Source organism: Martes martes, assembly GCF_963455335.1.
Source record: "Martes martes genome assembly, chromosome: 6".
Taxonomy (NCBI): Eukaryota; Metazoa; Chordata; class Mammalia; order Carnivora; family Mustelidae; genus Martes; species Martes martes.
The window spans coordinates 21,681,992-21,695,170 of NC_137893.1; the positions used below are offsets into that span (position 1 = coordinate 21,681,992).

General features: G+C 40.0%; 1 protein-coding gene across 2 annotated transcripts in view; it reads left to right on the forward strand.

Annotated features, from left to right (window-relative positions):
• Nucleotides 1-392: 392 nt before the first annotated feature.
• The window catches only part of CDK19 (cyclin dependent kinase 19), a gene marked incomplete at its 5' end in the record, with an annotated part of 160,991 nt that continues 148,204 nt past the window's right edge, over nt 393-13,179 (forward strand). The window contains one exon of one of the 2 annotated variants that reach the window (XM_080806930.1): nt 393-607. In XM_080806930.1, coding sequence (XP_080663056.1) covers nt 480-607 — 128 coding nt within the window. The remainder of the gene's footprint in view (nt 608-13,179) is intronic. The other variant, XM_080806931.1, reaches the window with a different exon arrangement.

A 13,179-nucleotide genomic window follows, 5' to 3' on the forward strand; every position in this document is an offset into this window, starting at 1 on the left:
GCGGCCCCAGTGCGCAGGCGTGCACGCCTCGTGGGGGCGGGGCTGTGGTGGCCCAAAGCAACCTGGGTGCTGTATTCCTTTTGCTGGCAAAACTCAACCTCTTTTATAGCCTTCGGAACTACATTTCCCAGGAGCCCCCGCGACCTCAGGGTGGGCGGGATGGTTCGTTAATGAGCTCGAGGAAGCCGCGGCGCGGCCCACCAGGTTCCAAAACAAGGAAATGAAGGGGGGAGGCGGGACTGGGGCTGCCTGCGGGAGCCGCCGCCGCCGCCGCGGAGGAGGAGGAGGTGGTGGAGGAGGTGGCTGCCGCGGCCGCCGAGGAGTCCCTTGCTGAAGGCGGACCGCGGGGCGGCGGGCGGCGCGCGCGCGCCCGAAAGGCGGCTGTTGGAGAAGTGGAGCGGCGGTCGCGGGGGGAGGAGGAGGAGGGACTGAGCGGCGGCGGCCCCCGCGTCCCGGTGCCTCTATGGGGAAAGCAGACAATGGATTATGATTTCAAGGCGAAGCTGGCGGCGGAGCGGGAGCGGGTGGAGGATTTGTTTGAGTACGAAGGGTGCAAAGTGGGACGCGGCACCTACGGGCACGTCTACAAGGCGAGGCGGAAAGATGGGTAAGAGCAGGGGCGGGGGGAGTAGGCTGGCTTGGGTCCTCGCCCTGCCCGCGACCGCGCGGGATGGGTGGGTCGGAGCCAGGTCGGGCCGTTCCGGAGGGGCAAGGCGGAGGTGGTCGCGGGGCCGCGTCCCAGCGCGGACTGAGGGACGCTGGTGCTGCCCGCCCCCCCGCGCGGCCCCGTCGCGCCCCTCGAACTCCCGCGGCGCAGCCCAGTCGGGGGGCGTCGGTCCCGTCCCAGAGGGCGCCTTCCGCGTGCATGGAGCTGGCGGCGGGACTCGAGTTGGGACCTCGGTTGGAGGTGGAGTTTGTGGGGTCTGGTCTCCTGGGGAGACGCGGAGGGCTGGGAGAGCTTTGCCGAGGAGTTGCCGCTCCGGCCCTGGGCTGGTGACGGTCGTTGTGGAACTTCCAATCGGCTGAGCTCCTCCCGGGGGCGGCGGTTTGAAACCTAGCCGAGGAGCCGGTCGCGCGGCCGAGCGCTGGGGTCCTAGCCAGCCTCACGGGTCTGACCCGCCGGGCACCTCTGCCCTTGGGGCCAGCCAGCCCATTGCCACCTCAGCGCAGCCCCCGGTCCCTGCCTAGACTCGGCGACTTCTGGATCCCTCCTCATTTGCCCTGATTTCGCTTTTTCACATTCCGAATTCCGCATCTTCCCTCGAATGTAGGACCTCCTGGAAAACTAACCGCATTTTACCCGCAGAACTTCAGAGTTCGTCTAGTTCTCTGGTAAATCATCCCCCCCCCCCCCTTGGATATTCTGATCTCCTCCACTCCGTATCCTGGCTAAATGCGTGCTGGGCTTTATCGAGCACCTAGATTGTCCAGAACGGAATGTGAATCTTTGTTTTCCTGAGAGTTTTGGGAGAACCGTAATGACCTCTTAGGAAGCCTTTATTGATTGTTCTCTTAGGAGAAGGCGAGCTGGATAAAGTATTGAGAACGCCTGTCCTCCGTCCTGTAGGGTAGACGGGCTCGTGCTGTAGGACAGGTGGAACCAGCTCCCTGCCTGCCAAGGATAGGTTTGAACCAATCGCTTCTTCACCGCCCTTCCTGGCAGGAATACTCCTCCCCCAGAGTTAGAAGCCCAGGAACGTCTATCTACCTGTCCCCCTTAGATTTCAAAGACTTAGATTTCAAAAACTATATGAAAGAGAGGTTTTAGGGTTGTAAGGGAACATTTCTGGATAAAGTGAGAATCAGCCATAATGACATTAGTAAGATTTGAAGTGCTGCCTACCGTTCTGCTCACTCTGATGCAGTTGATTTATGAACTCTAGGATGAAAGTCGTTAGAGTCTGTGCTCGCTAATTTCGTACAGAGAACGAGAAAGCACAACTTTACAAATTGTTTTATCATAAAGTATGGTGGAAATCACCAGGTACAATACACGTGTAAAGGATTGTTACTGCAAGTAATTTTTGTCTTAAAACTGAACGGGCCCCATCGTATTCAGTTGTAAACTTTTCTCATAATACTTTCATTTAGTTAATTGCCAAGTGTCCTTGGATTAATAGCTTGGAATGTGAGGTACTATAATTAACTTGTATTTTGTTTTTGGAATATTAACTTTACTTGTTTCACTGGTGTCCCTGTAGGAATCTTATCAGATAACTTGGGGAGAGGACATCTAGTTTTCCTATCTGGACATTGGCATTACAAAACAAGTTACAGGGTGTTTTTCAAACTCCTCATGCTAACTTTATAATACATTTCATCTGGAATTTCTAAAATGTATTTTCATTCTTGTTGTTAAAATAGCTTCCCTTTATTAGGCAACTTTTGAGAAAAATTGAAAATTCTGCTTTTGAATTGTATTTCGATAGTGTGGGCTATAACAGAAAACAGATAATTTAATTCCTGCTTCTAATTGTTCTACTTGAATATTTTCCCCTCTAATAAAGTTCTTGATTCGACTACAGTTTCTTCTTGAGTGAAATTTGTTTGATTAGAATTAATGAAGTTTCTTTAATAGAATAAGATCAGTTGTGTATTTTCAAAATATACATTTTAAAGAAACTTGTAGGGTCTGAAAGCTTTAGTTGATATCTGTATTACTTGTAAGAAAAATCATTATAAAGGTAGGTTTTCTTGGACCAAGGATCTAGTTGAGATTTGAGGCTTTACAGTAAACACAAATCTCTTGTGGGTTGGTAGGATTAGTTTTATGTTCACTGATAACAGCGATTTGAAAGAATAGAAAGTTTTTAGTAATGGTTCTAAACTGTGATGTACATTTGCATAGTAAAGGGATTTACTCTGATCATGGTCAATTACAGTTTAGCTCTTTACATAATTTATTTTGGTTAATTAAAAGATATATAGTGCTATTTTAGGGAGCAAGAAAAAAATCACATGGGTTCATTAAAGAGAAATTATTCTGATGTATATAACGTAGTATATAACCAAAAAATCATTCAGGTCTTTTGGAGAAACACAGGAGGAAGTAATGTAGCACGAAGCATCATTAGAAAAGCCTCTGCTTGTAGTTTAATGTTACAGTTTAAAAAACCTTAGAAAATTTTCATTGAAATATGACTTTAACTTAGGCTATGTTAATTATACCACATAAATATATAACAGTGGAAATGAAAGATTACATTTGGGTTTTTCACTTTCAATAAAAATGTTACTTGTTCTTTTTGTTCTTTTTTTTTTTTTGTTTTGAAGGAAGAGAATCTTTTGACCCAACCATTCTTTTTAAATAAAATCAGGTTTAAAAGTTATTCTTGAGAAACAAGTTCAGAATATTTATAGATTTTTTAGTATGAGCAAGAATTTATAATAGTTTTTCTTTTAACAGTAAAAAGTCACGTATAACAGTTTATGGTTACAAATCTCAAGACCCTATTTCTTAAAATTTGAAAAACTTTGTTTTGATTGATAAAGGAATATTGTTAAAAAGTTCTTTTGTCAATAAGAGGTTCAAACAAACTTGATTCCATAGGATAGTGTTATGTCTGAAAACTGTTGTACCCAACAATACTACTATTCAACTTTGCAGACATTCATTTAGTCTTTGAACCACTCCAATCAAAGAATGCTTCTTTTTGGAGATGTCTGAAAGATACTTGTTAATTGAAAGTGAAATGGCTGACAACAGTTTCAGTTTTGCCTTAGGGTTTCAGATGAGTAGTTGGTGACTATGTATCTTAATGTATGAAGTTACAGATGAGTAATTGGTGTCTTACATGTCTTAATGTAGGTCATGAAATCCTTCACTAATAAATTTGTTAGGTACACGTGGACACACACAGGCATGACCATAACAGCTTGGTTTTGATAGATTCTTCATATTTGGTTTGTAGTTAAAATAGATGATAGTATTTGCTTCCTTTTTTTTGGGGGGGGGGAGATCTATGGAGGTTAAAGATGTATCAGTATGATCATAACATTTTAGAAAGCTATCAAGAGTTTTAAGATCATTTAGTCTCATTTCTTTTTACAAATGAGAAAACAGACCTGTTAAAGGTTGTCATGACCATAGTCTCACAACAAAGACAAGCCTCACAGCAAATTACAAGATAGTAATCCAGATCTCGTGACTGAGTTATTGCGTTTTTTAACGTGTTTTCCTTCTTAATACCAAAGGAGGTTAAAAAAAAAAAAAAAAGGCCACGTTGCCTCCAGTTTTGAGTCTTATTCTATGAACCTTATCCATGCAAAGGATACGTCTATACCAACAAATACAGAAAAGGGAAGATATCACATTGACATTTAAAAAAAAGTAGAAGTGCAGGCCTCTAATTCTCTTTATCTGGTTTCTCTCCATTCTCACTGTCTTAACTTTTGTCCACCATCTCTGATTTGCCCAGTAGACAAATTGGTCTTTGCTATTATCTTAGTCTTTCCTCACGATAGTCCAAGATCCAAGTTGCCTGGCTTGTTTTTTTTCTACAAAATAAAATTAATCACGTCACATCTTGAAAAACTGCATTCTCTCTGGTTCAAACCATCACATCCAATCTTAGTTCCTCACTTCAGCATGTAAAGCCATTTGCATTCAGATCCTAAAGTCTTTAGTCTTTACAGCCTTTATGCTTGCCACCAACTCCCTCCTTTATTCCAGAGTCTTCAAGCCATGCTTCTGTAGCATTGAATTCATATTTTCTAGGACTTGGTAAGTCCCTTTCATATCTATTTTTTTCTTCCCTGCATTCAAAGTAGAATGGTGTTGCTCTGCCATTCCTCCGTCCCTTTTCTTCTCACTCCCATTAACTTGGCGTACTCCTGCTCATCCTTAACACCCAATTCAAATAGCTTTTCTTCTAGAAGGCTTCTCTTATTCATCAAGTATTCATTAGATGTGATTCTGCTCTTCTTTGTTCTTAGATGTGTGATATCAATATAAATAATAACCTGAAGGGCTTGATCTCATGGCTCTGAGATCATGACCTGAACCAAAATCAAGAGTTGGAAACTTAACTGATCGAGCAACCCCTGGTGCCTGTTCTATGCTTTTCCTAGCTATTTTATAGAGATACTTAGAAAATGTCAGCATCTAGACATACTTTAGGAAATTTATTGAGATGATGGGTTTATGTTAATAAACTTAGTATCTTTAGCACTTAGTAAATCAAACGGTCATTGGTTTATGTTTAATTGGTTCTTCATTTATGCAGTGCAAGCCTTCAGAACTTTATTTTTGAAGCCCAAGGGAAATAAATGCTCTTTTCAATGAAACTTGATTGTTTAGAGCAGTGACAGATAAACTTTTTCCACAAAGAGGCAGATACTAAATATTTTGGGCTTTGTGAGACATATATGTTTTAAGTACTTGAATCTGCTGTTGTAGTGCGGAAATATCCACAAATAATATGTAAGTGAATTTAAATTAGAATGTCTATGTTCTAGTAGAACTTTGTTTACAAAAACAGGTGGTCAGCTGACTTTGGTCTGGAGGCTGTAGTTTGCCCTGCTTAGTTTACCAACTCTTAGTCTAGAGCAGTGATGTCCAATAGAACTTCATGCAATGATGCAGATACATCTGTGCTCTACAGTATAGTAGCCACTAGCCACATGTGGCTCAAGGGATGTGATACTGTGGCTGAGAAATGGCCATTCCCTGTGATACTGGACTGGGAAGTTTTCGAATTTTTGGAATGAATGGCTTAGCAACACAATTTTCAAATCCATGAAGTGACTTTTTTAATTTAAGTAATCTCTGTACCCAACGTGGGGCTCAGATTCACGACCAAGACCAAGAGTTGCATGCTCCACTGAGTGAGCCAGCCAGGTGCCCCTGAGGTGACCATTTAATAAAAATGTGTATGTGACAGTGTGGACAAGTGAAATAGGAAAGTTCATGTCTTTCAAGTTATAGGAGGGATTTTGAAGCTGAAACAGTTTGATAATGCAAACTGATACCTGAACTGAAAAACTGTCAATTTGTGAATACAAGCAAGGATATCTGATCACTTTTTCAAAAAAGTGTTTTGTTAAAAAAAGAAAAAGTGTGTGTTCAGTAAGTAGTAAGTGCATGTGAATAAAAAGATACACAATGTAATATATAGGCCTTCACTTTCCCCACCCTTTTGCCTTTCTACAGGCAGCCATTCTTGGTTTTCCATCTTAGATTTTCTTGGGGTTGTGTGTATTTAATGATAAATAGTTTACGTTTATTTTTAAACAAATATAATTTGAAGATCATTACATAACTGATATGCAGCGATGCCTAGTTCCTCTTAATAGTTTCACTATTCCATTGTGTTGACTTACATAATTTATTTAACCATCCCTCTTGATGGACAGACATTTAGGCTGTTTCCAGTATTTTGCTGGTACTAATACTACAGTGAATATCCTAGTAGGTACAGTTTTTGCACATGTTAGTGTAGCTAATTAAAATTTCTGTAAACTGTTTACCTTTGGAAGTACTGGCTTGAGATGATTTGCCAGCATGGTGATATATGAGCTCTAAATCTCTAAAGAATGGAGATAAGAAGCCTGAGAATAAGGAAAAGAAATAATTAAGGCTTTAAGAATTAATAATTATTCATAAATAAACAGGAGGGTTTTAAAAATTATTATTATTATTTTTAGATTTTATGTATTTATTTGACAGAGACACAGAGAGGGAACACAAGCAGGTGGGGTGGGAGAAGGAGAAGCAGGCTTCCTGCCCAGTGGGAAACCTGATGTGGGGCTCAATCCCAGGACTCTGGGATCATGACCTGAGCAAAAGGCAGACGCTTAATGCCTGAGGCACCCAGATGGCCCTAAAAATGAGTTTTAAATCCTTAGTTTGCTATAGGAAGTACAGGTTACTGTTATAGCAGCATGGGAAAGATATGTCTCCTGAGTTTCATAGAGGAAACAAGTAGATCTGTGGAAAGGTTTCTTTGATGTAATGGATGTCAGTATTGATGAATCAAGGATTTTTACTTTTGTGTACTATGTTTGGACTGAATATGCTGGATAAAAAGTTAATATGTGGTATTAAACTGTGTGCTTGTTTTGCAAAATGCTCATGTAGCACAGTGAAGTTTAGACATCAGTATGAAGGCCATATATTACAATTTGAAATTTTCTTGGTGCTAAGTGATGAGAGTAAGGCTATTTGGTTAATGTGTTTTTTTGAAGATCAACCTGTTATCTTGTGATGCTGGGACTGTGTAATGTTCGTGCTGCTTTTGGATCCCAAAATGAAGGGACAAGATATTTTTTCCCCAGAGCATTTTAATGTTTTGAGTCACTAACATGACTGTTTCTTTAAAAACAGGTAGTTTTTAAGGTCTAGAACCATGAAGAAGTAACTGACAAAGCTATTTGAAGATTTTGTCCATTTATAAATAGCTGATAGTTCAACACTTCCTGTAATAGCCCTTTTGAGCTCGCATTGTGCAGGATGAAAGAGAATCTCAAGAGAGGAGACAGGATGTAATTCAGGAAACAAGTGTGCAGCAGTAGTTTTTTATTGAGGGTTTGAATTCTTATCCAAAAGTAAGTGATGGATCAAAGAGAAAAATCTGTAAAGTCCTCAAATAATTGGTATCCTTAAAAATATCTTTAATTTCTAATATAATGAGTCTTTCTAATGGAGAAATAAACCCTCCTTATAGAGGATTTAAACCTGTGTGTTTTCTTTATTTCTTTCCTTTTAAAAATATTATTTATTTATTTATTTATTTGAGAGACAGACTGGGAGAGAGAGAGAGCATGAGTAGGGCAGAGGGAGTGGGACAGGCAGACTCCCAGCTGAGCAGAGAGCCCGATGCGAGGCTCCATCCCAGGACCCCTGGATCATGACCTGAGCTGGAGGCAGATGCTTAACTTACTGAGCCACCCAGGTAGCCCCTGTTGTGTGTTTTCTATATAAAAAAATATTACTTCAGTGAATTTTGTGGTTGATGATCTCAGTTACCAAGGAGAACTTGATTAGGAAATGGATTTAATTTTGTTTTGTACTGTGACCACAGACCAAAACCATGTCATGGCAAACTGTTTTGTAGATATTTACATTTGGACAGAAAGGTGAATCTAAGGCTGCTGGAAAAAGCAGGTAAAACTTTTGCCTTACCTGTGGTTAGTTTGCCTTACAGGTTAGTTGCATCTTTCTGTAGGAAAGTTATAATTTTCTTTATGATTGTTAAATAAGTTTACCTATGAAACTTCCTTGTGGTCTGAGGCACAAAGCATGTTGCTTTTGACAAAAGTTAATTTCCTATTTCGTTTTCCCTTTTGCAGTGTAATTATTATAATTGCATTTTAAAAAATTTATTTATTTGATAGAGATCACAAATAGGCAGAGAGGTAGGCAGAGAGAGAGGGGGGGAAGCAGACTCTCTGCTGAGCAGAGAGCCTGATGCGGGGCTCGATCCCAGGACCCTGAGATCTTGACCTGAGCCAAAGGCAGAGGCTTAACCCACTGAGCCACCTATGCACCCCTATAATTGCATTTTAAGAGTGACTTAAACACTGAGTCAATCTGTTTTGGATTTAAGTGAAAGTTTAAAGAAAAAGTGACCTTGGGGCGCCTGGGTGGCTCAGTCGGTTAAGCGTCTACCTTTGGCTCAGGTCATGATCCTGAGACCTTTGGAGTCCCACATCAGTTGGGAGCCTGCTTCTCCCTCTGCCTCTCCCCTGGCTTGTGCTCTCTTGCTCTGTCACTCTCTCAGATAAGTAAATACAATCTTAAAAAAAAAAAAAAAGTGGCCTGCCTTTTTTCTGAAAAAAAAAATTGTATGTAATTTTGTTGTCAAGTTGTGTAACTTAGAAAACCAGAGTTCTGTTAACTAATTTCTCAGCAGTTTTTGATCTTTATATGGTATATTTGTGTTAAAGTGGAAATATTTTTATTTTTATGCTATTAAAATTTATTAAGTAATAGTTGTACCTGATTAAAACTCCAACAGTACAAGTGTATATAGAATGAAAAATAAAAGCCTTCCATCTTGTTGTCCACTGTCAAGCTTTGCTCATTTCTCAGAGGTCACCAGTGTTAACTATTTCTGTTTTTTAAGTTTTACTGGTGCTTAACACTGTAATACACATATAATTCTGTTTCTTTTAAAAAAATGTTTATTTGTTTATTTGAGAGAGAGAGTGTGAGTGCACATGAGCACGAGCAAGAGGGGCAGGGCAAAGGGAGAGGGACAGGCAGACTCCCAGCTGAGCTCCATCCCGTCTTGATCCCATCTCGATCCCTGACTTCATGACCTGAGCTGGAAGTCGGATGCTTAACTGACTGAGCCACCTGGACACCACTATAATTCTGTTACTTGATTTATCAGCTTTAGATGTTTTTTGTTGATTTTCCATTAGGAAAGCTGAACAATTTCGTGAAGTCTTATCACCTCCCATTTTCCCCTTTCCCATCTCAATGTTCAAACTTATTACCTTTGTTATTTTAGATTTTTTGTAGTGAATACTTTTATGACTCTAGATCATAAATTTTTTTTCTTCACTTGTCAGTTTAGATATTTGTGCTCTTCCTGATGTGAATATTAAGGAAAGTAATATATTTCTCCTACTCTTTTTCTCCATCTGCCTATATTTAAAGTATTTTTATAGCATCCTGCTTTTTGTCTATGAGTAGATTTTTTTTTTTAAGATTTTATTTATTGGGACGCCTGGGTGGCTCAGTTGGTTAGGCGGCTGCCTTCGGCTCAGGTCATGATCCCAGCGTCCTGGGATCGAGTCCCGCATCGGGCTCCTTGCTCGGCAGGGAGCCTGCTTCTCCCTCTGCCTCTGCCTACCACTCTGTCTGCCTGTGCTCGCTCTCTCTCTCTCTCTAACAAATAAATAAATTAAAAAAAAATTAAAAAAAAAAAAAAAAAGATTTTATTTATTTATTTGTCAGAGGAGAGAGAGAGAGAGAGTGAGCGCACGCACAAGCAGGCAGAGTGGCAGACAGAGGCAGAGAGAGAAGCAGGCTCCCCGCTGAGCAGGGATTCCTGAGGTGGGGTTTGATCCCAGGACCCTGGGATTATGACCTGAGCCAAAGGCAGCCGCTTATCCAACTGAGCCACCCAGGTGTCCCTGTGAGTTGATTCTAAAGAGGAAACACTGAAAACCATATAATAGCCTTAAAATACTGTGATTATGAAATTATTGTGGGATGAATTAGTATATTAAGACCCATGGAGAAGGAAAAGTAATCTGTGCATTAAGTAATTGCTGCTTAAAACAGACTTCCAGGTATTAAGGCCTAATGAGTTTTCTTAAGTTATTCTGCCTTTTCTTCAAATATTCTGGAGCTTACTTAGCTAATAGCATTTCTTTACATCTCATTTGTGATTTTTCTTGGATTCCTTGTTTTGGTTCAGTTGAGGACATCTTTTAGAGTAGCTTTTTCGTATAGGACGTGTACATATTCTGAGTTCTTGTGTGTCTGATAATGTGTTTTATACTCATACTTGATTAATAGTTTGGCTGAATATAGAATTCTATATTAAGAATAATTTTTGTCTTAGATTCCAAAACCGTTGCTGTTCTTCTGGTATTTCTTGTTGCTCATGGGAATTTCTTCATTGGAAGCTTGCTTTTTCCTCTTTGGAATGTCCTAGGATTTTTCATTTTATCTAGGCATTCTAAAATTTCACCAAAGTTCTGCCTAGAAAATGTAGGTCTTTTTTTTTTTTTTAATTTATGTGCTTATGTTTCTGTGTCTTAAACAAAGTATTTTTTTTGAATAGATAACTTCAGCATCTAATTTGAATTTCAAAGGTAAAAAATGATATTTAGTCTAGTTGCATTCCTTCTGCTTCATTCCCTACTCCTTCACTCCCCTTTGCCAGTTTCTTATGGATCTTTTAGTGGGCCTTTTCTTTTGTCTTTGGTTTAGGGCAATTTTTTTTTTTTAAAGATTTTATTTATTTATTTGACAGAGAGAGATGACAAGTAGGCAGAGAGGCAGGTAGAGAGAGAGAGAGGAGGAAGCAGGCTCCCTGCTGAGCAGAGAGCCCCATGCAGGGCTCGATCCCAGGACCCTGAGATCATGACCTGAGCTGAAGGCAGAGGCTTAACCCACTGAGCCACCCAGGCGGCCCAACCATGTGCTGTTTTTAGCTTTTCCTCTTTTTTTTTTTTTTTTTAAAGATTTTTATTTATTTATTTATTTGACAGAGAGAGATCACAAGTAGGCAGAGAGGCAGGCAGAGAGAGTGAGAGTGACGCAGGCTCCCTGCTGAGCAGAGAGCCCAATGCGGGACTCGATCCCAGGACCCTGAGATCATGACCTGAGCCGAAGGCAGCGGCCCAACCCACTGAGCCACCCAGGCGCCCCTAGATTTTCCTCTTTTATATTTTTCTTATAATCTGAGTGCTAGACCAAGATAATGGAAACATTTTTCTGTTTTTCTTAATGCTTTAAAGAAATAGTTTATTATTTCAAATAGAGTGTGAGAGAGAGAATATAAGCTGGGGGACAGAGGGAGAGGAAGAAGCAGGCTTCCCACTGGGCAGGGAGCCCTATGTGGAGTTCAGTCCCAGGATCCTGGAATTGTAACCTGATCCAAAGGCAGCCACTTAACTGACAGGTACCCCTCTGTTTTCACATATTAGAAATTATATTGGTTTTACTGTCACTTTAATGTAATAGTAAATTCTCAACAACATCCATCTGTTCACATCAATATCATCCATCTGTTCACATCAACCTATCTCTGTCCAAATTTCCATCCATCCATCCTCCATCTGCCTTTCTTCTGGGTCCATCTATTATCTCTTTTCATCTGTCTTCATTTTTCTGGTATCCATTCATTTATCCCTTGTTTAGTATTTATCATTTGATTCCTTTCCTTGAGCCAAGTATTGTGCCGTAGGTAATGAGTATACAAGGTTAAATGAGATGTAATCTCAGGCTGCAAAAACTGAGACTGGAAGTATCACAACAAATTGCTAATTGTGATTGTCTACTGGAAGAAAAACAGGGTTGAGAGGAACACTTTTTGAAAAAAGTGTATACTCTCCCGCATTATATGAAAAATATCCACGTATTTTACTATATTTATATTACCTATTTAAAAATGATAAAACATTAAACTGTAGAGTATATATAACTAATGGGGAAAAGGCAAAATACCCTTATTTTTAATTTTTAACTTTTTAACTTTTTATTTATTTATTAGAGAGAGAGAGAGAGAGAGAGAGCATATGCAGGGGGGAGCAGCAGGCAGAGGAAGATGCAGGCTCCCTGCTGAGCAAGGACCCCAATGTGGTACTCGATTCCAGGACCCCTGGGATTGAGGCCTGAGCTGAAGGCAGATGCTTAACTAACTGAGCCACCCAGGCATCCCGGAAACTTTAGATTTTGGGGTCATGAGTTTGAGCTGCACGTTGGGTATAAAGATTACTTAAATAAATAAAACTTAAAAAAAAAAAGATGTATAACATAATGGTAAGGTGTATAGTATAATGGTTTTATTTATATATATTGTGAAATGATTTACCATAATAGGTTTAGTTAATTCTGTCATCTCATAAAGATACAATAAAAATTTTGATTGATGAACATAAGTTCATCATTTTAAAGTTTTACCAGTTCATTGAGTTATAGTATATTTGTAACATTGTGCAACCACTCCACACTACTTTGTTCCTTACTAAAGAAGTTAAGATAGTTCTAGAACATTTTTGTTACAGCAAAAGGAAATCCATGCCTGTTAAGCAATCACTCAGATTTCCCCTCCCCTGGATACTGGTAACTGCTAACCTGCTCTTTCTGCTATGGATTTGCCTATTGTTGGATATCTCATGTAAATGGAATCATACACTGTGGAGCTTTCTGTGGCTGGCCTCTTTTACTTAGCATAATATTTTCTTTTTTTCTTTCTTTTTTTTTTTTTTTTAAAGATTTATTTGTTTATTATTTGAGAGAGCACATGCATGTGTGGGGGGAGGGCAGAGGGAGAAAATCTCCAGCAGACTCCCTGCTGAGCGTGGAGCCAGCCACAGGACACAGGGCTTGAGTCCACAGCCCTGAGATCATGACCTGAACTGAAATAAGAGTTGGACGCTTAACTGACTGAGCCACCCAAGTGCCCCTAGCATATTTTCAAGGTTCGTCTATATTGTGATGAATATCAGTACTTTCAGTACTTTTGATGGCTGAATAATATTCTATTGTATAGATGT